The sequence below is a fragment of the Manis pentadactyla genome, chromosome 2, assembly GCF_030020395.1.
Source record: "Manis pentadactyla isolate mManPen7 chromosome 2, mManPen7.hap1, whole genome shotgun sequence".
NCBI classification, from domain to species: Eukaryota; Metazoa; Chordata; class Mammalia; order Pholidota; family Manidae; genus Manis; species Manis pentadactyla.
In genome coordinates, this window is record NC_080020.1 from 173802620 (window position 1) to 173824245 (window position 21626).

General features: G+C 38.3%; 1 protein-coding gene across 9 annotated transcripts in view; it reads right to left on the reverse strand.

Moving 5' to 3' along the window:
* The window catches only part of ALMS1 (ALMS1 centrosome and basal body associated protein), a 198418-nt gene that overhangs the window by 129721 nt on the left and 47071 nt on the right, over window positions 1-21626 (reverse strand). For all 9 annotated transcript variants that reach the window (XR_008995797.1, XM_036930659.2, XM_036930658.2 and 6 more), the window contains 2 exons: window positions 11490-16550; window positions 10331-10464 (listed from right to left, as the gene is read on the reverse strand). Coding sequence is in view for 8 of the 9 variants with exons in the window: in XM_036930659.2 (XP_036786554.2) it covers window positions 10331-10464; window positions 11490-16550 (5195 nt within the window). In the remaining variant the exon portion in view is untranslated. The remainder of the gene's footprint in view (window positions 1-10330; window positions 10465-11489; window positions 16551-21626) is intronic.

The window sequence follows — 21626 nt, forward strand, 5'->3', positions numbered from 1 at the left end:
AATGCAAAAACTCTTGAAGCAACAAACATGTCCTTTTACAGCTGTGTAAATGTTTCCCAGATACAGATATATATAACACCTCTGTAACACCTCCTATACCTGAGTAGACATCTTATGCCTCCTCCCAGTCAATACCACACACCTGGCCTGACCAAGGTTAACTACTGTTCTTACCTTTTTTCACCTTTAGTTTGCCTGTTTTTGAATTTCACATAAATTGAATTATTCAGTATTACTCTTCTCTGTATTTTGCTAAACATAATATGAAATTCTTCAGTACTGCTGAGCCAGCAATAGTCTGTTCTTTTTTACTGCTAAAATAAAATAACAGATTCTTCTGTACAAATAAATCATAAATGACTGATTTATCCTACTCTTGATAGACATGCACATTGTTTTCAGTTTTTAGCTACTACTTTTGTCCATGTCTTTTGGGGAACATATACACTGATATCTCTTTAGTACACACTTAGAAGCAGAACTGAAGTTTCCTAGAACAGGCATATGTTTACCTGTATTAGATAATGTTAAATTAGTTTCTAAGAATATTGTACCAATTTACCCTCCTGTTAGCAATGCATGACTATTTCAGTTTATCTACAACTTCACCAATATTTAACATTGTTCTGCTTTTACTTTTAGTCCCTCTGGTTTGAAGTAGTCTCTTATTATAGTTTTAATTTGCATTATTCTAATAAGGAATGACACTGAATCTTACCAAACGCTTATTGGACACTTGGATATCTTCATTTGTGAGGCAGCCACTGCAGTCTTGTGGGAGGAAGAAGTGATTTGTAGGGGTTCTTACAATAAATGTATTGAAAATACCCTCTTCCACTTAACAGCTTGACTTTTCACTCTTCACAGTGCCTTTTGATGACCAAACATTTTTAATTTTCATGATAAGCAATTTAATAATCCTGCCTTTCATGGTTAGTATCTTTTTGTATCCTGTTTAAGAAATCTGCCTACCCCCACATTGTTAAGGGATTTTTTTCAAGAAGCTTTGTAATTTTATATTTCACATTAAGGTCTATGACCCACCTCAAATTAACTTTGAGAATGATATAGGTGACACAGTTATCCCAGAAATTACAATACATATACTGATTCATTTAAAGTAAACAATATGTCTACCTTCTCCTTCAACAACTAATTACCTTAGAAATATTTAACTTCATTTAAACAACTTCCAGTCTAAAAGAAATTGTTGTCATTTAGTTTTATACCATGTTTTATATCAGCCCTGAAGATCCTATTTTTGTTTGGCACAGTTGTATTTGGTTACATCTGCATACTTACTTTACATCTCCTTTGCTATTTAATCCTGTTTGCATCACAAATTTTTCATCTGGGATCATTTTCTTATAATCTGAGGTACACCACTTAGCATTTCTTTTAGTAAGTGTTGAATGTTGAAAATCTGTTTTTACAAAAATCACTTTTATTTTGTGTTATTCTTGAAATGGATTTCCACTGTACATAGAATTCTAGGTAGACAGTTATTCTTTCAACATACTGAAAATATCCTAATATTTTTGGAACAAATTAAAATAGACATTTAAATTTTTTAAAATAAAATGCATGAATCTTACTTAGTGTATAGTTTGATGAAATCTGACATGTATATACTCATGTAACCATCACTCAGATTAAGATATCAAATATTCTCACCAATTTTTCTCCCTTTACCTAGTTTACCCAATTAAAAAAGATCTGAAATGGTATGATAATAATGGTTTACATATAAAACTTACAGGTTGGAAGTGGGGTCTGGGAATTAAATGCAAATAAATATTGCAGCCACGATGAACACTGGAGCCAAGAGAGGAACATACAGGGAAGTTTGAGCAAGCAACCAAATATATTGAGGATAATAGGAGACAGATTTCTCATTATCAGTAAAGTGAGTTACAAATATAGAAAGGGGAAATGCTAAAATAACCCTAAGGTACTGAAATGGAACTGGATATACCAGTGTAAATGCACAGTTCTCATGGTTTTTAATATTGATATAGAAAACTGACAAGAGTGTAGAGTGTATACAAACTATCTACTGAGAGAGCCTAAAAACAATGGCATTGCAGTATCATAAGCACCCCTCTCTTGGTTTCTAAATATACTCTCTGTTAGAAGGAATCAGGGTCCCTTGGAGAAATGGCTGACCCTAGTGATAGTGAAGAGAAAATACAAGATTTACCTGGAATATCTTCTTGCACAGAAAGTGACTGAGTGATGAAAGAATGAGGACATATCAAACAGACAGAAGCCAGCTTAAAAGGGTTCTCACTAGAACAGGTTGGGGAGATTAAAGATGGCAGCGTAAGAGGTAAGACACAGGCCTCCTGCCAAAACCATGTATAATACGAAAATGTAGTTAATACAACTAATTATAAAAGAGCAACGGAAAGAAGGCTGCACCAGACTGCATGCACCTGGAGAAAAGGGAAGACCTCACAAAATGGTAACATACCAAAGCCTTGATGTGGCGAGAACCAAGCCTTCCCACAAACCAGTTCACCGGCAGGAGTAAGAGAAATTGAGCGGGGAGAGGGTGGAAGCCTAGAACTGCTGAACACCCAGCCCTGGAGATCTGCTTTGGGAGCACAAACCTATATTGCATGGTGCTCTGGAGATGAGTGGGGTTGGAAAGCTAAGAAAAGCGGAATACTTGGAGAGACTGAGATTCCAGCCATTTGTGGAGGACAGGGATCCACATCCAGCCAATCTGGGACAAAGGAAAGGCAGGCAGTCTGACAGGCTTCCTAGCAGTGAAAGGGCTGCTGAAGGGGTGGAGATTACACGAAGCTTGCTGCTCGGGAGAAGGCATAGATGGACAAGTTTGTCTGGGAGTGCTCTGCCCAGCAGGATGGGAACTTTCAGGAGCTTCAGGCGCTTCATCCCCCTGGCTGGCTACTCAGCTCCAATGCTTCACACTGTGATACACAGCCTGCTGTGACTTCCACCTGGCCTGCTGGCACTGGCTAGCAAACTGGCAGTCCCTGCCCTGGGGTAAGGCCAGGCAGAGTGAGGACCTACCTATGGCAGCTAGAAACACAAAGCACAGAGGCTTACACCTGTGTGCTCAGCCCACTGGTTCTGACAGTGGAGAGAGGCACTGCAGCTGTGAAGCAGGAAACAGCTCTTTCCTCCCCCCAGAAACCAGTGTCTCTCCTGTGCAACCCCTGACATTACTCCAGGGGCTGAGCAGCTCCAGAGGCTAGGCACTACAGAGCACAACATACAAATACGAAACGTCAAACGAACCTTGTTCAAACCAAAATCTCACAAACACAAGAAAAAGGGCCAAGAGAAACTGAACTCACCAATTTTCCTGAGATTTCAAAATAAAAACCATACACATGCTCATGCAAGTACAGAAAAATATTCAAGAACTTAGGGATGAATTTAGAATGGAATTTGATCATTAAGAAATTCCGTACCTAAAATAAAACATATAATGGAGAGATTATAAAGCAGATTAGATGTAGTAGAAGAGATGGTAAATGGAATAGAAATTATAGAGGACAAACAGAAAGAAGAAAGGCAGAGAAAGAAAAAAGGATATCTAGGAATGAAACAATATTGAGAGAACTGCGTGACCAATTCAAACGGAACAATATTCGCATTATAGAGGTACCAGAAGAAGACAAAGAAAATAAGGACAGAAAGTACAGATTCAATGCAATCCCTAACAAAATACCAACAGCATTCTTCAATGAACTAGAGCAAATAGCTCTAAAATTCATATGGAACCACAAAAGACCCCAAATAGCCAAAGCAATTCTGAGAAGGAAGAATAAAGTTGGAGAGTTTATGTTCCCCAACTTCAAGCTCTACTACAAAGCCACAGTAATCAAGACAATTTGGTACTGGCACAAGAAGAGACCCACAGATCAATGGAACAAACTAGAGAGCCCTGATATAAACTCAAGCATATATGGTCAATTAATATACGATAAAGGAGGCATGGATATACAATGGGGAAATGACAGCCCCTTCAGCAACTGGTGTTGGGAAAACTAGACAGCTACATGCAAGAGAATGAAACTGGATGACTGTCTAACACCATATACAAAAGTAAAATCAAAATGGATCAAAGACCTGAAGGTAAGTCATGAAACCATAAAACACTTAGAAGAAAACATAGGCAAAAATCTCTTGAATATAAACATGAGTAACTTTTACCTGAACGCACCTCCTCAGACAGGGAAAACAAAATCAGAAATGAACAAAAAGGAATACATCATGCTAAAAAGTTTCTGTAACAAAAAAGTACACCATCATTCAATAAAAAATAATTATTAAAAAAAAAAAAAAAAAAGTACACCATCAACAGAACAAAAAGCATCCTACAGTATGGGAGAATATATTTGTAAATGACATAATCCAACAAAGGGTTAATATCCAAAATGTATAAAGAACTCACATGCCTCAACACTCAAAAAGCAAATAACCCAATTAAAAAATGGACAGAGGATATGAACAGACACTTCTCCAAAGAAGAAATTCAGATGGCCAGCAGGCACATGAAAAAATGCTCCACATCGCTATTTATCCAGGAAATGCAATTTAAAACCACAATGAGATATCACCTCACACCAGTAAGGATTGCCACTGTCCAAAAGACAAACAACAACAAATGTTGGTGAGTTTGTGGAGAAAGGGGAACCCTCCTACACTGCTGATGAGAATGTAAATTAGTTCAACCATTGTGGAAAGCAGTATAGAGGTTCCTCAAAAAACTAAAAATAGAAATACCGTTTGACCCAGGAATTCCGCTCCTAGCAATTTACCCTAAGAATGCAGCAGCCCAGTTTGAAAAAGACATATGCACCCCTATGTTTATCACAGCGCTATTTACAATAGCCCAGAAATGGAAGCAACCTGAGTGTCCATCAGTAGATGAATGGATAAAGAAGATGTGGTACATATACACAATGGAATATTATTCAGCCATAAGAAGAAAACAAATCCTACCATTTGCAACAACATGGATGGAGCTAGAGGGTATTATGCTCAGTGAAATAAGCCAGGTGGAAAAAGACAAGTATCAAATGATTTCACTCATCTGTGGAGTATAAGATCAAAGAAAAAAACTGAAGGAACAAAACAGCAGCAGACTCACAGAACCTAAGAATGGACTAACAGTTACCAAAGGGAAAGGGACTGGGGAGAATGGGTGGGAAGGGAGGGATAAGGGGGGAAAAAAGGAGAGGGCATTACTATTAGCAGACATAATGTAGGGGTGGGCACGGGGAACGTTGTACAACACAGAGAAGACAAGTAGTGATTCTATAGCATATCACTACACTGATGGACAGTGACTGTAATGGGGTATGTGAGGGGGACTTGGTGATGGGGGGAGTCTAGTAAACATAATGTTCCTCATGTAATTGTAGATTAATGATACAAAAAAAAATTCATATGGAACCACAAAAGACCTGAATAGCCAAAGCAATCCTGACAAGGAAGAATAAAGCAGGGGAACTACGCTCCCCAAAGCTCTACTACAAAGCTATAGTAATCAAGACAATTTGGTACTGGCACAAGAGCAGACCCATAGATCAATGGAACAGACTAGAAAACTCAGATATAAACCCAAGCATATATGGCCAATTAATATACAATAAAGGAGCCATGGATATACAATGGGGAAATGACAGCCTCTTCAACAACTGGTGTTGGCAAAACTGGGCAGTTACATACAAAAGAATGAAATTGGATTATTGTCTAATTGCATACACAAAAGTAAAATCAAAATGTATCAGAGACCTGAAGGTAAGTCATGAAACCATAAAACTCTTAGAAGAAAACATAGGCAAAAATTTATTGAATATGAACATGAGAAACTTTTTCCTGAATGCACCTCCTCGGGCAAGGGAAACAAAATAAAATATGAACAAAAAGGAATACATCATGCTAAAAAGCTTCTGTAGAGCAAAGCATCAGTAGAACATAAAGGCACCCTACAATATGGGAGAATATATTTGCAAATGACATATCTCACAAGGGGTTAACATCCAAAATATACCAAGAACTCACACGCCTCAACACCCAAAAAGCATATAACCCAATTAAAAAATGGGCGGAGGATATGAACAGACAGCTCTCCAATGAAGAAATTGAGATGGCCAATAGGCACATGAAAAGATGCTCCACATCACTAATTATCAGGCAAACGCAAATTAAAACCACAATGACGTATCACCTCATACTAATTAGGATGGCCAACATAGAAAAGCTCAGAACAACAACAAATGCTGGCGAGGATGCGGAGAAAGGGGAAGGAACCCTCCTACACTGCCGGAGGGAATGTAAACTAGTTCAAGCATTGTGGAAAGCAGTATGGAGGTTCCTCAAAAAACTCAAAATAGAAATATCATTTGACCCAGGAATTCCACTCCTAGGAATTTACCCACAGAAAACAAGCTCTCAGATTCAAAATGACATATGCACCCCTATGTTTATCACAACACTATTTACAATAGCCAAGATATGGAAGCAACCTGAGTGTCCATCAATAGATGAATGGATATAGAAGATGTGGTATATACACACAATGGAATACTATTCAGCCATAAGAAATAAACAAATCCTACCATTTACAACAACATGGATGGAGCTAGAGGGTATTATGCTCAGTGAAATAAATCAGGTAGAGAAAGACAAATACCATATGATTTCCCTTATTTGTCGAGTATAACAATGAAGCAAAACTGAAGGAACAAAATAGCAGCAGACTCACAGACTCCAAGAAGGGATGAGTGGTTACCAAAGGGGAGGGGTGGGGGTGGGCAGGTGAGGAGGGAGGGAGAAGGGTATTGTGGGGTTTCATGATTAGTTCATATGGTGTGTGTGGGGTCACGGGAAGGCAGTATAGCTCACAGAAGACAAATACGGACTCTGTGGCATCTTATTATACTGATGGACAGCGACTGTAATGGGGTATGCGGGGGACTTGATAATAAGGGTGAATGTAATAACCACATTGTTTTTCTTTTGAAACCTTCATTAAGTGTGTGTATAGATATGTTAAATTAATAAATAAATGAATAAAAAGGGCTCTCACTAGCAAGTGCAGGATAATTTAGGTGTCAAATAATGGTAGCAATAGATTATACTCCTAGAGTAAAAGAAAAATCTAATATTCCAAACTGATACAAATATATGGGGAGAATGGAAACCTCTAATTCATAGGATTCCAATTAATCAGTGTTGAAGGAATGGTGACATTTAAAAAAAATCTCCAAGTTGCAGCTATATTATTAATAACTGATGTAGTCATAAATCATCAATAGATGCTAAGGTAGGTAAAAGTTTAATAACAATATATTTACATAGTCTGATATATCTCTCCCTCAAACTTATTAATTTCTTATTAATTTATATGTAAGACACACTTAAAAATTAACTCTTAAGTACAGTAAATGTACCATATTGATACCATACCTTAACTAAGTGGTACAAGTTAACATTAGCAGTATTGGTACTAATTAACATAATAAGTCTCCTGATATGACACACCAAGAAAAGCTCATCATCATTTTTGTGGTATTCCTACAGAAAACCCAAACTTGAATCTAACGATGACAAAACATCAAACTCAACTGGAGGGACAGTCCACAAAGTAACTGGGTTATACTCTTCAAAAATGTCAAAGTCACAAAAGACAGAAAAAAGAAAAACAGAGGAAATGTTCTATATTGAAAAAACCTGAAGAAACCTGACAATGAAATGGACACTGAAATAATTATAACAGGTTTTTCACCTACATAAACAGACAGGCATTCAAAAGTTGTATGTGATATGGGAGAATTTTTATTGTGAGACTTCTAATATCTCTGACACCTATCCACTACATGCCAGAAGCAATCCTCAATCATGTGATGACCAAAATAACCCACATTAAATTCCAAAAATATGCTTTTAGGAGGCATTTAACACCAGTGACAAAAACTACTGCTTTACACAATCTGATCTTTCCTCTTTCAATCTCTCTCACCAAACAAACTGGCCTCCTTAGTATCCTTTAACACACTATTTTAACATGCTCTGTCTCTAATGCTCTTGCCACTGATACCCAAATGGCTCACTCTCATACTTTCTGCAGATATTTGTTCAAATATTTTGTTCTCAGGTCCTTCATTGACCATTCTGCTTTGTCTCCCTGGCATCTCCCCAACTGACATATATATCTTACTTGGTTTCTGTGTCTTCTCACTTGAATATGAACTTAAAGAGGGAAGAATTTTTGTCTATTTTGTTCAGTGATACATTGTAGGCATATCGACCAAAGACTGGCACATATTAGGCATCCAGTAAGCATTTGAGGAACCAACAAAAAAATTTCCAGCAATAGGGGAATGACTAAATTGTTATATTCACACAATGGAATATTATATACCTACATAAAATTATGCTTTTAGAGAAGTTTTAAGGGGAAATGATCATATATTTAAGTAAAAAGAGAATCCAAAAGTACACACACAGTTGTGGTCAGTTTGAGTTCACTAAGAACAAGTCATACTAAACAAACCACAGTTTCTAATCACTCAGAAAACAGACTAAAGAAAGTCAAGTGTAAGATGGTGAATTGTGGACTGAAAGATAGCATGGTGAATTACCCCAGTTGTTAAAAAATCTTTTTCAAAAAGTTTTAGACTTTTTCCCTCATAACCATGTCTTAGTAAACATTTTTATTAATAACTATTTTAGTAAATAGTTACTAAATATATACAGGGCACAAAGCTAGAGAGGATATTTAATATAACAGATGACCCATTTTAGATTCAGAATCATTCCAATATGCTTGAACATTGATATGAAAACAGTAAGAAGAAATACAGGGGAGTTTTAAAAAATTATACATACACAAAAAATGGGAATAGAAATCTGGGCAGCAGTTCATGTTTAAAAAAAAATGCAATAGTGTTATGTGACCATTAGAAATCACAGACTACATTAGCAAAAAGAAAATTACCAAATATGTTTCAAACTGGTGTGATCACAAGTGAAATTTTATGTTTAATCTAAATGAGAACACCCTATTTTAAGAAGAATACAAACTAGTCTACCCAAAGGAGAGCAGTTTGATTGCTGAGGAGTCTGAAAACATGAATACAAGAAGATTAAAGAAATAAGGAAATGTACATCACAGGAGAAAATATGTACTTTTAAACAATGGGTGGTAAGACAACTAATGATCCTTTTATTATAAGTTTTGTTTTCACAAGCTATACATAAACCTAAAATCCAATTTCATTCATACTTTTCAAAAACTTTTCCAAAACTGAGAAAAGCCAAATGATTATGCTATTATCACTGACAAACTTCTAAGAAGTTGTATGAATTAGGCCATAAAGTCTATGAATATAATAACTGTACCAATATTTATAGGATTAATAATAACAAAGCTGTCAATAATTGAGAACTAACTAGCTATCATACATACCACTAAGCATTATCTCATGTAAACTAGAGCAAAACGCCATAAGATAGGTATTATTATACCCTGTTACTATTCATAAAAGCAGACCAATGCCCTATCCACAAGCGAATGGATAAACTATGATATATTCATACACAGGAACACTTACAGCAATAAAAAAGAATAAAGCAGAACTATGTATATCTACACAGAAGAATCTCAAACACTTAATACAAAAAACACAATTCTCAGAAGAATATATAGCATATTCACTCCATCTATTAAAGAGTTCAAAGTCATCCAGAACAGCAAAAAAAGTCAATACATGTCAGGATAGGAAGTTAAGGAAATACGACTAGGGAAGGCAAAACACAGGACTTCAACGGTATTTGGTAACATTCTATTGCTCAAGCTGTATGGCCAATATACAGGAATTATTTTTATTTTTCTTAATTATATATATGTTTTATATGTTCTTTTCTGTGCATGAAGTTCTCAAAAGAAGAAAATAAGCACTATTAAAAAGAAATTCATTTAAACATAAGCTACTATAGCTCTGTGTTCTTAAGCAGAGAATATTCATCTGAAAATAAATGGACTTCATTTGCACCTCTAGACATCACCCTCAAGAGAAAAGAAAGGTGACAACAATATATTGATAAAATAAGCAAATTCATTCTTATTTTCTTAAGGAGAACATTTTTTTTCATAGATGAATTTGGAATTAATCAAAACCTACAGAATCCAATCCTTAAATCTTAATATCAAAGAATTAAGACCCTAACACTCTACCCAAAGATTATCAGTGAGTCAGTTGGAGTACCTAGGTAAGAGATTCACATTCCACTACCCTTTCAAAATTTCACATTTTTCCTATTCATTTCTAGATTTCTTCTATACCTTGGACAAGTCAGTTGTTCTCCCATGACCAAACAAGTTTTCTTTGATCTCTTCAACTTTTCTCCTGTCATCATCATTTAATTCTGAAATGGAGTAGCCACACTTGTGGGCCAAATTAAACTTCATATTCCAAGCTGGAAAGAAAGCATAAAAACACTTGAGATAATACAGGGCAGAAGTGGCAAACTGTCAGATTATAAGAGCACAGATGATAGTCAATATATCCAACTTTTAATACCTACGACAATGCTTAGCAAAAAGTGTGCTCTCGTTCATATGATGAACCATTAGAACTTCTTAAGGATTCCATTTCATTGAAAAATCTGATATTTAAAAACCATATTCTACAGATATTCCTCCCAACAGGCCACTTTAAATATGGTATTCAAACACTTTTATTTTAATCTTCCTTCCAATCAAGGCAGTCACTTTGTCTCCCCATTAGCTCCTGCTACCGTTATTGCTACTTCCATGAGAACTGTTATTTAAGAATAATAAATAAAACTTGGGAGTTTTTTTCAGAATCAAAATATGCATAAGTGATAGAAGGAATAGTGTAGGCAGTTAATCCCAAGGGAAGTACCCCAAGTAAGCCTGAATTGCCTATAAACTGCTCTTCAAAATACATTCCCCATATTGTCTTGAAGTGTTTTTCCTTTGCTAATATAATTCTACTATTAGAGATAAATGGGATTAGTAAATATTCTCTTTAAGCCTCTCATCAAGTTTTACTGTGAAATATCTTGATTATTTTTTTCTACTGTCTATTACGATCTGCTTCAAGAATTTTATTGGAAAATGGGATGAGAAACTGTATGTAGTTTCATGACGTAGAGCGAACTGGGTTTTTTTTCTGCCTCCAAAATAAGGATACTATAATGGGGAGGATAAGGGAAACACGGGAGCTTTAGGATTTTGGAAACCCAAGCTAGTTCCTTAACCTTCCTTCAGACATCAAAATCTAAGACCCTAAACTCAAAGTAGCACTATTAATACTGTACTTAGCTACATTACTTGTTAAATGGGCTTATTCTGTACTGCCAGTAGAAAGTGCAAACATTCTAACAGTTCTACAAGAAAATAAATTTAGAACTCCAAACAAATTATTAAACTATCTGTAAGTCTGACCTGCCTTTATAACAAACTATCCAGTTCCTACCTCGTGCTTGTACCCGGCTTTCCTCTTCCTCTGCATTTCTAAGTATTTGTTTAGCATGATTCAGTGAGGATTCACATTTCAGAAGGTTTTTCACATGCGCAGCCAGTGAATCTACACTGCTACCACCACCATCATCACTTTCTGACACACCCTCTTCCTCTCTGCTACCTGTCATACTTGTCTTGGGTGAAGCAGATGGAAAGAAGTTTAGAAGAACATCAGAAACTGACTCGAAGGAATTACTGTCCCATGAGCAGGAACTTGTATCACTATTTGAATCACTTTTAATAATAGTCATCACAGGGATAACAATTTTATTCCCAATGAGTCCACTGTACCCTTCAGGTTCAGATCTCATTACAGATTTGGCTGCTTTATATTGCCTAAGAGTTTCATCAAATGCCACTGTGGCTTTGTTTTCTGCTTCCTGTAATGGATTGCTAACTGTAGTTGAACTAAACTCCCAATTTTCAATGCCAGTCTGGCATTTCAGGTTTGTCTGTGTGCTGGTATCATTCTGCATGCACTTGCTGCTTGGGCTTTCCTCTGTGAATGGCTGACTCTGAGACAAATCACCGTTAGATTCATTAGTAGTGGGGGGTTCTTTGAAGCAAACCACCTTCTTAGACTGTATAAATGAAATATCACTAACATCTCTGAAAGGGACGAGGGGAGAGGGAAAATTGCATCGTTTCAGTGCTCTATTTTCTGCCTCCATTAAAAGTGTCCGAATCTCTTTTAGAGTCTTGGAATTACTGTCTGTATCCTGAACTTCCTCAGAGCTAACATCTTCAAAACCTGAAGATTCTGGCTTATTAATTACAACTCTTTCATTAGCCTGGGAATTTAAAGGCACATTGTTTAAGATAATTCCAGTATTAGAAGAACCCAAATTATCTATTAGCCTTTGAACATGGTCTGAAATAAGTTTGTACTTCTCACTATGTGAATAAGTAGCAGAGGGAACAGTTGATAACCTAGTAATCTGATCATCTTGCCCAACACCACTTGGGAACATCAAGGAATCTTCTATTAGGTGTCTATCTGACAAATCCTGTTGACAGAATGTATTTGGTTTCTCTCTGTGTGAAGAAGAAATGGGAGGAGCTACTGGTAACACAATTTTCTGTGCAGCTGGTCCAGGAATTGCTGAAACCTTCACTGCATCTTCAGTTAGATGTTTATCTGGCAATTCCTTTGTATAGAAAACATTAGATTTCTCTCTGTGTGAATAAGAACTAGAAAGAGGTATTGGTATTCCAGAATTCAGATCAGCTGGCTCAGGGACAGTTGAAATCTTCAGAGTATCTTCACTTTGATGCCTATCTGGCAACTGCTGTTGAAAGAAAATACTGGGCTTTTCTCTCTGAGAATAAGAATTATGAAGAACTGTCAGTAATGGAGTTGTCTGGTCATCTGGCCCAATCACAGTTAAATTCTTGGGCTTCTCTTTATATGAGTAGGAGCTACAGAGAGCTGCTGGTAATTCAGTCTTCTGGTCATCTGGTAAAATCACAGCTGAAATCCTGAGTCTCTGTTTCTGTGAGTGAGAACTAGACGGTCCTGTTGATATCTCAGTCTTCTGGTCAGCTGGTTCAGGAAGAGCAAAGGGTTTCAAAGCTTCTTCAGTAAGATCCGGCAACTCTTGGTAAGGAAAGATGGGGCTCTTCCCATGTGAACAGGAAGGAAGGGACACAATTCGTAGACTAGTTTTCTGGTCAGCTGACCCTAAAAGTTTTAAAGCATCTTCATTAGGATCTGGGAACTCCTGCTGGTAAGAAATGATGGGCTTCTCCCTATATGAGTCAGATGCAGAGGTTACTGCCAGTAGCCCCGTCTTCTGATCAGCTGGGCCAGTAACACCTGAAACTTTCAGAGCTTCTTGAGTTAGATGACTACTTGGCAACTCCTGCTGGTAAGAAACAATAGGCTTTTCTCCGTGTGAGTAAGCAGCAGATGTCACTGCTAGTTTCCTGGTTTTCTGGTCACCTGGCTCAGGAACAAAAGAAACTTTAAGAGCCTCTACACTTGGCTGACTGTCTGGCAAGCCCTGTTGGTAGAAAATAAAAGGCTTCTCTCTTTGAGAGTAAGAAATAGAGGATACTCTTGGTATCCCAGTTTTCTGGTCAGTTGGTCCAGGAGAAGCTGAAACATTCAGGGCCTCTTCAGTAAGATGTCTATCTGGCAAGGCCTGTTGGCAGAAAATAATGGGCTTCCCTCCAAGTAAGTAGGAACTTGAAGGTACTGTTGGTAGGCAAGTCTTCTGATCACCTGTTCTAGAAACAGCTGCAACTTTCAAAGCTTCTTCAGGTACATGGCTGCCTGCCAAGCCGTGTGGGTAGAAAATAATGGGCTTCTCTCTCTGTGTGTAGGAACTAGAAGGTTCTGATGACAACCCAGTCTTTTGGTCAACTGGTTCAGAAACAGCTGAATCTTCCAGAGCCTCTTCAAGTAGATGACTATCTGGCAAGGCCTGTGGGGAGAAAATAATGTGTTTCTCTCTATTTGAGTAGTGAGTAGAGTATACTGTTGGTGGTAGCCCAGTCTTCTGGTCAACTGGTCCAGAAACAGCTGAAGCTTTCAGAGCTTCTTCAAACAGCTGACTGTCTGGTAAGCCCTGTGGGTAGAAAATAAAGGGCTCTTCTGTGTGTAAATAAGAAGTAGAAGGTAATGTTGATATCCCAGCCTTCTGGTTAGCAGGTCCAGGAGCAGCTGAAACTTTCTGAGCCTGTTCAGTTAGATGACTATCTGGCAACTCCTGTTGATAGACACTACTGGGCTTCTCTCTACATGAGTAGTACACACTAAAGGCTTCTGATTGTAACCCACCCTTTTTTTCAGCTGGTCCAGGAACAACTGAAACTTCCAGAGCCTCTGTAGGTAGATGACTAGGAAAAGCCTGTTGGTAGAAAATACTGCGTTGCTCTCTATGTGGGTCGGAACTAGTGGGTACTGTTAGTATACCAGTCTTCTGGTCACCTGGTCTAGGAGCAGATGAAACTTTCAGACTCTCTTCAGTTAGAGTACTATCTGTTAATGCCTGCTGGTAGACAATACTGGGCTTCTCTCCAAGTGAATATGGCCTAGAGAACCCTATTGGTGTTTCAGTCTTCTGGTCAGCTGGTCCAGGAACAGCTGAAACTTTTAGAGCCTCATCAGTTAGATGACTATCTGACAACTCCTGCTGATAAAGAATAATGGGATTCTGTCTATGTGAGTAGTAACTAGAAGGTAATGTTTGTCTCTGAGTATACTGGTCAACTGGTCCAGGAAGAGCTGAAATGTGCTGAGCCTGTTCCGTTAGACGACTGTCTGGCCATTTTTGTTGGTAGAAAACACTGGGTTTCCCTCTATGTGAGTAGGAACTAGGGAGTGCTACTGGTATCCTGGACTTCTGGTATGCTGATCCAGAAACAGGTGAAACCTTCTGTGCCTGTTCAGCTAGATGACTGTCCAGCAACTCCTGTTCATAGAAATCACTGGGCTTCTCTCTATGTGGGTAAGAAGCAGAAGGTGCTGTGGGTACTCCAGTCTTCTGCTCAGCAAATCCAGGAACAGCTGAACCCTTCTGCGCCTGTTCAGCAAGATGACTATCTGGCAACTCCGGTTCATAGAAAACCCTGGGCTTCTCTCTATATGGGTAAGAAGTAGAGGCTGTTGTGGGTACCCCTGTCTTCTGTTCAGCAAATTCAGGAACAGCTGAACCCTTCTGTGCCTGTTCAGCTACATGACTGCCCGGGAACTCCTGTTCATAGAAAACACTGGGTTTTTCTCTATGTGGGTAAAAAGTAGAGGTTGCTGTGGGTACCCCAGTCTTCTGCTCAGCAAATCCAGTAATAGCTGAACTCGTTTGTGCCTGTTCAGCTAGATGACTGTCTGGCAACTCCTGCTGGTAGGGAACACTGGTCCTCTCTCTATGTGGGTAAGTAGTAGAGGTTTCTGTGGGTACCCCAGTCTTCTGCTCAGCAAATCCACTAACAGTTGAATCCATCTGTGCCTGTCCAGCTAGATGACTGTCTGGCAACTCCTGTTCAGAGAAAACACTGGGCTTCTCTCTATGTGGGTAAGAAACAGAGGTTGCTGTGGGTACCCCCATCTTCTGCTCAGCAAATCCAGGAACAGCTGAACCTTTCTGTGCATGTTCAAATAGATGACTGTCCGGAAACTCCTGTTCATAGAAAATGCTGGGCTTCTCTCTATGTGGGTAAGAAGTAGAGGTTGCTGTGAGTACCCCAGTCTTCTGCTCAGCAAATCCAGGAACAGCTGAACCAGTCTGTGCCTGTCCAGCTAGATGACTGTCTGGCAACTCCTGCTGGTAGGAAACACTGGGCCTCTCTCTATGTGGGTAAGAAGTAGAGGTTTCTTTGGGTACCCCAGTCTTCTGATCAGCAAATCCACTAACAGTTGAATCTGTCTGTGCCTGTCCAGCTAGATGACTGTCTGGCAACTGCTGCTGGTAGAGAACACTGGGCCTCTCTCTATGTGGGTAAGAAGCAGAGGTTGTTGTTGATATACCAGTGTTCTGCTCGGCAGATCCAGGAGCAGCTGAAGCTTTCTCGGCCTGTTCAGTTAGATGACTGTCTGACCATGTTTCTCGGTAGAAGATACCGCGCTTCTCTCTAAATGAGTAGGAAGTTGGAGAAACTATAGGTATCCCAGTCTTCTGTTCAGCAGATCCAGGAGCAGATGAAACTTTTAGAGCCTCCTCAGCTAAACGACTATATGGCGAGGCCTGTGGGTAGAAAATACTAGGCTTCCCTCTTTGTGAGTAGGAACTAGAGAGTACTGTTGATATCCCAGTCTTCTGGTCAGCTATTTCATGAACAGCTGAAACTTTTAGAGTTCCTTCAGTTGGCTGACTATCTGCCAGTGCCTGTTGGTTGAGAGCATCAGTAAGCTGACCAATAGTATTCTCTTGCAGAGACCTTACAGCTAAATGAGGAAAGTCCTCAGAGGAGAAGGATAAATGAGATCCAGTGTCTGAATCAGCAGGAGTAGTATTAATGCCTGCTTTTAGCTTGGATTGAATAATTTCAGATATGCCTCCTTTAGAAGTAACTCCTAAAGAAAAAGAAATTTGTTGATATTGTTAATTACATTTTTTAATTAAAAATATATCTCTTTAATGCATAAAAGAAATAAAGCAATCTTTCCTTCCTTGGGCCTTTACACTTCTAAGAAAGGAATCCTAAGGGAATAATCATCAAAGGAGACATGTATTTACACACAAAGGTTACAAATTACAAAGTCTTTTATAACAGCAAACTAATGTGGAAATAATTAAAGTATTAAACAATAGAGTAGTTTATCTCAATATGGAGATTTAAAAATAGCAATATATCCATGGAATATTATGTGGATCTTAAAATTTGGATTTTTAAAGAACTTTCAGTGTGATGGGAAAATGCTGTCTACTCTGGGATTTTATTTCACCCTACTTATTAGCTAATAAGTTGGTCTGTTATTATGCCATGAATGCTGGCAGAAAACATGAGACCCCTCAACTAGAGACAAATACTTTTTTCTGTGGCACAGCAAATAATCATCATCTTTTTTTCATGGGTTCCACTTTCCCCCAAGTCCTAAAGAGCAATGCAATATGGACCAGATGGGTGCTATATATGCAGTGGGTTTCACTGATTGTCCTATTAAATGCACCCTGAATAAGATACATACTTCTAACTATATGAAACTGTAAATACTCTAAAGGTTATTCTAAGGAGCTTGAACTTAATTAATTCTATGGTATGGGGAACTGCTGACAGATTTACTCAGTACTAGACTGTAGAAAGAGATTTCAAGATGGTTGAGAAGGGAATGTCAAAGTGTAAGCAGCACTCTCTAACTGAACTTTCTGCAACAACAGGAAGTTCTATATTTGTACTAACATAGTGAATCTAGTTCTAAACAGCAGTGGAAAAGTAAAGGACTGCAATAGAAATGTCAAGATTTGAGAAGTAGTTCACTCATTTGTTCATTTAATAAGATGAATATTAACTACGTGCCAATCACTGCAGGATATAGGAAATACAGCAATAAAATAGAAAGTTTACATTCTAATTCTGCCACAAAAAGCTTACATTCTAATATAGGAAGCAAATAAATCAAGATCACATAGCTGACTGGGAGCTGTGGTGCACTGCTGCCACCCACCATCACAAGAGAGTATTACACTGCATATCCTCTCTGACCTGAGTTAGTAACAAGTCAGTCCTTTATTTCTCACAGATAAAACGAAGTGCAATTCTAGTTTCATCTTACATATGACTTACGGCTTCTTATTAGCAATCATTCCAAGTGAATTATTATGGAATATTATTACCACTGCACAAAAAGAAATTAGCATATTTCTGGATTTCAAGAACTCCAATTCAGTCACTACTAAGAGGTCTGGCTATCCTGAAAAGTACCTATGTTCTATACACACAGCAAGAAGATTAAAATTTCTGCAGTTTAAAAAAAGACATTGGTAATATTAGAATTAGTGTAACTATCATTTTTACAATTTTCTAATTATTAATTATTGGTAAGTATATAATTATTTACAATTTTCTGGGGGTCATTTGGTTAACCCCTAAGCAAACTGATAGATGTTTGCATCAACATTATTTTAAACCCAAATTCTCTCAAAACTAGACTATAATACATGTATTATTATGGTTCAACTAGGAATTGTTGACACCTTTATTGACAAAGCAGATGTAAATATAACCCCTCCAAAGTGCCTATATAACGATACTTCATTAATCTTTTTGACAAATGTATGCCATTTGAGTAACTTTCAACACAGTATCAAATTAAATATAATAAGACTGCTGCATTTTAAAAGTTTATAGGGCAGTGTTTTGTAACATAATAATGACGTATTCAAACTCACACTACAACATTAGTTTTTTTGTTCCTATCACTAAGTTCTATGTGGAAGTGGGAATTGGTAAGGCCAATGAGCTATAGACTCCCTAAACTCCTCTTAAGAGGGCAGTGGTTTCAAAACGCTAGGCAACAGCTTATATTGTAAAGTTTGTCAACTCTGCACTCAGACATAGTTTCAAATCCAAAACACACTATTTCCTAATAGAATAATGCTGGGAAAGTTAGTTCTTTCGTCATACCACCCTCACAGGGTTGTGATAAAGATTAAATGAGATAATGTATGAAAAGTAATTGGCACTTGGTAAGTGCACCCTTACTCACAGAAAGGACGACAGGAAGAAGATGGAATTTCAGGTCTTGCTTCTGGCCCCTAATCTTTAGGAGAACCTTCCCAATGTCCTTTCATAACTCAAAGTCCTCACTTATTCTAAGCCATACCCAGATTGTACCTTCTATAGAGATACCAAACAAATAACAACTTAAAAGCAGTTAGGCTAAAGCAAAGACTGGGCTTTAATCATAAATTATGGGAAGAATACCAACAAACGATTATATCAGTTAACTCTGTAGGCAGGAATCACAAACCCCAATAACCATGAAACAACATAAAGAAAGGCACATATGCCATGCAAATATATAGTCCCATATTAGTGAACTCAGCAAAAGCTTTAAAATAGGGCAAGAAAAAAACTCACAGGCCTTCATAATAACAACTGAAATAAATGAATTCAACCAGATGTGCTTTCAGATCCACTTCTTTGAGAACTGATCAAAAAAGCACAAAACCTATCTTATTTCACCCATCTCCACTGTCTACCCACATATTTAACTCATTTAATATTCAATAATTCATTGTCATTCAACAGATAGTTACAGAGCATCTTTTCATGGCCAGATGCAAAAAAATATTAACAAAGCCCAGGCTCTCCCCTCAAATAGCTTAAAGTCTCATAAAAGATAGAACCAAGTAAATAAGCAATTTCTACTCTATGTGTTGAGTGCAATGATTAGTGGGATGTTTACAAGAAACTATGAAACACATTTAAGGAGTAACCTACTCTTTCTTAAGGAGTCATGGTGAGCAGTGGAAATCAAGAAATATTTCCTGGCAGACATCTGAGAACAGAAGGATGAAGAGTAGGAATTGGGCAAAGACAGGGAACAAGGAGTAGAGGAAGGGATTATTCCAAGCAGAGAAAACAGCATCTACAAGATCAAGAAGATAAGAAAGCCTTGCATAATGAAGGAAAGGCAGTAGTTCACTATGATGAAAGAGGCAAGTGTGAGACTAGAGGTGTGCAGAGACCTTCTATGATATACCAAAGAGTAATCTGGAATTTATCCTGAAAGTAGATTGAAAGTAAGAGCTTCAAACTACAAGTGATATTACCAAGTATGCCTTGAAAAAAGACTATTCTAGCTTAAGACAGAGGATGGATAGGAGGGCAGAAAAGAGTCCAGTTTCCCATTATTTATGTACTACTCTTAAAAAAGAGAAAATAGGAATCTAAGTAAGAAACAGAATCAACAAGATTGGGTGGCTGGACAGGGACGAGCATAAAGGAAGATATACAAGTTTCTGGCTTGGCAACTCAATAGATGCCCTTCACTAAGAGGAAATAGAGAAAAGTAGGTCTGAAAAGATGATGAATATTTCTTTAAAGTTCTGAGGGTAAGGTACCATGTGATAGCCAAATGAAGGATTTTTTTATAGGCAGTTAGATACAAACATCTAAAGTGTAAGACATATCTAGACAGTCCTACATGGGAAGTCATCAGCTTTACAGAAAGTAACTGAAGCACTGAGAGTAAGTATCACTTTAGTAGAAGTTAAGATCCTTTCTTGCACAAAAGCATCATTTCTTACCATGTTTCTACCTGCTGCTATAAACAAACTGAAGACAGCCAGTACTATACCACTGACTGATACTCCTAGGTTAGGAAATCGTCATCAAAACTCTTCAAAGCCTTATTGTGTACCAAGATCTGTGTTAGGTACTGAACAAAAAAATAATGTGGTAACCTCTCTAAGAGAGAATTTGAAAAAATTGTTGCTGTTCTATTTTTATACTGAAGCTACAGAAGCATTTAAAATTCAAATAAAGAACACAACAAAATGGAACCAGGTAATCAAAAATCTTCATAGAAAACGTAGGATTTGAGCTTAAGGGCCTTAAATTATAAGAAGAATGTAGACATATTTGAAGAAAGGAAATGGCATTCAGGGAAGGAAAATGGAATAAGCAACATATCAAGGGAAGGAATGAACATGACTCTAGAGGTAGAAAAGTAAAAATAACAAAATGGCTTACCTGGAATAACCAAAGTCTGTAAGAAAATTAGAACTGGATAAATAGAATATAGAAGGTCTTGGTAATCAGTCAGAAGAGTTAAGATTTGATAGAGGAGAACAGACATTATTATCAACATTCAAGAAGAACGTAAGAGTTGGGTTTAGGAACAATACAGGTAGCATACTGTGGTGATTAAGAATGTGTAGGCTCTGGAGCACTGGGCAGTGGGTGGGGGAAGGGGGACACTCAAGATGGCAGAGTAGGAAGGCAAGAAAGAAACCTCCTCAGATACACACACACACACACACACACACACACACACACACAAAGAAAGCAATTACAGCAAACACAATTAAACCTGAAAACAAACTGAAGACTGCAGAACAGACCATCTAGTCCTGGGGGAGAAGAGAAGACCATTCAAAAAAGGGCAAAGTGGGACCCAAGCCCTTCACCCATCCCAACCCACAGGAAGGAGGAAGAGGAATACAGCAGGGAAGGGATAGGAGCCCATAAACTCTGCACACCTGGCCCTGGAGGTTCTGGTGATTAGCAGGGCTGGACACCAGAGACAGTTGAAACACTCTGGGAAGCTGAGACACCAGCTGCCGGTGGAGGACAGCCACATTCTGCTGGTCCCACTGGGATCCAACACAGAAGCAGCAGTCTGAACACTTGCCTACAGTGGGAGGAGAGCCAGAGGGGGGTGATGGTTGGATGGAGCTATCTCTGCAGGAGAAAGGGCAGGTGGACAATACCTCCCTAGCCTTCCCTCCCCAAGAGACTGGGCACTCTCAGGAGCCCCAGACACTCCATCCCCTCACTGGAAGCTCAGCCCTGAGGCCACTTGCTTGTGCACTGCTAAGGCACCAGTGCACGTGGCCCAGCAGCATCGGATATTGCTGCCTGGTGGGTAGAGGGAGACTCTCTCAGCTTTCACGGCCTTGTTTCGGCCCAGCTGGGGAGGCAC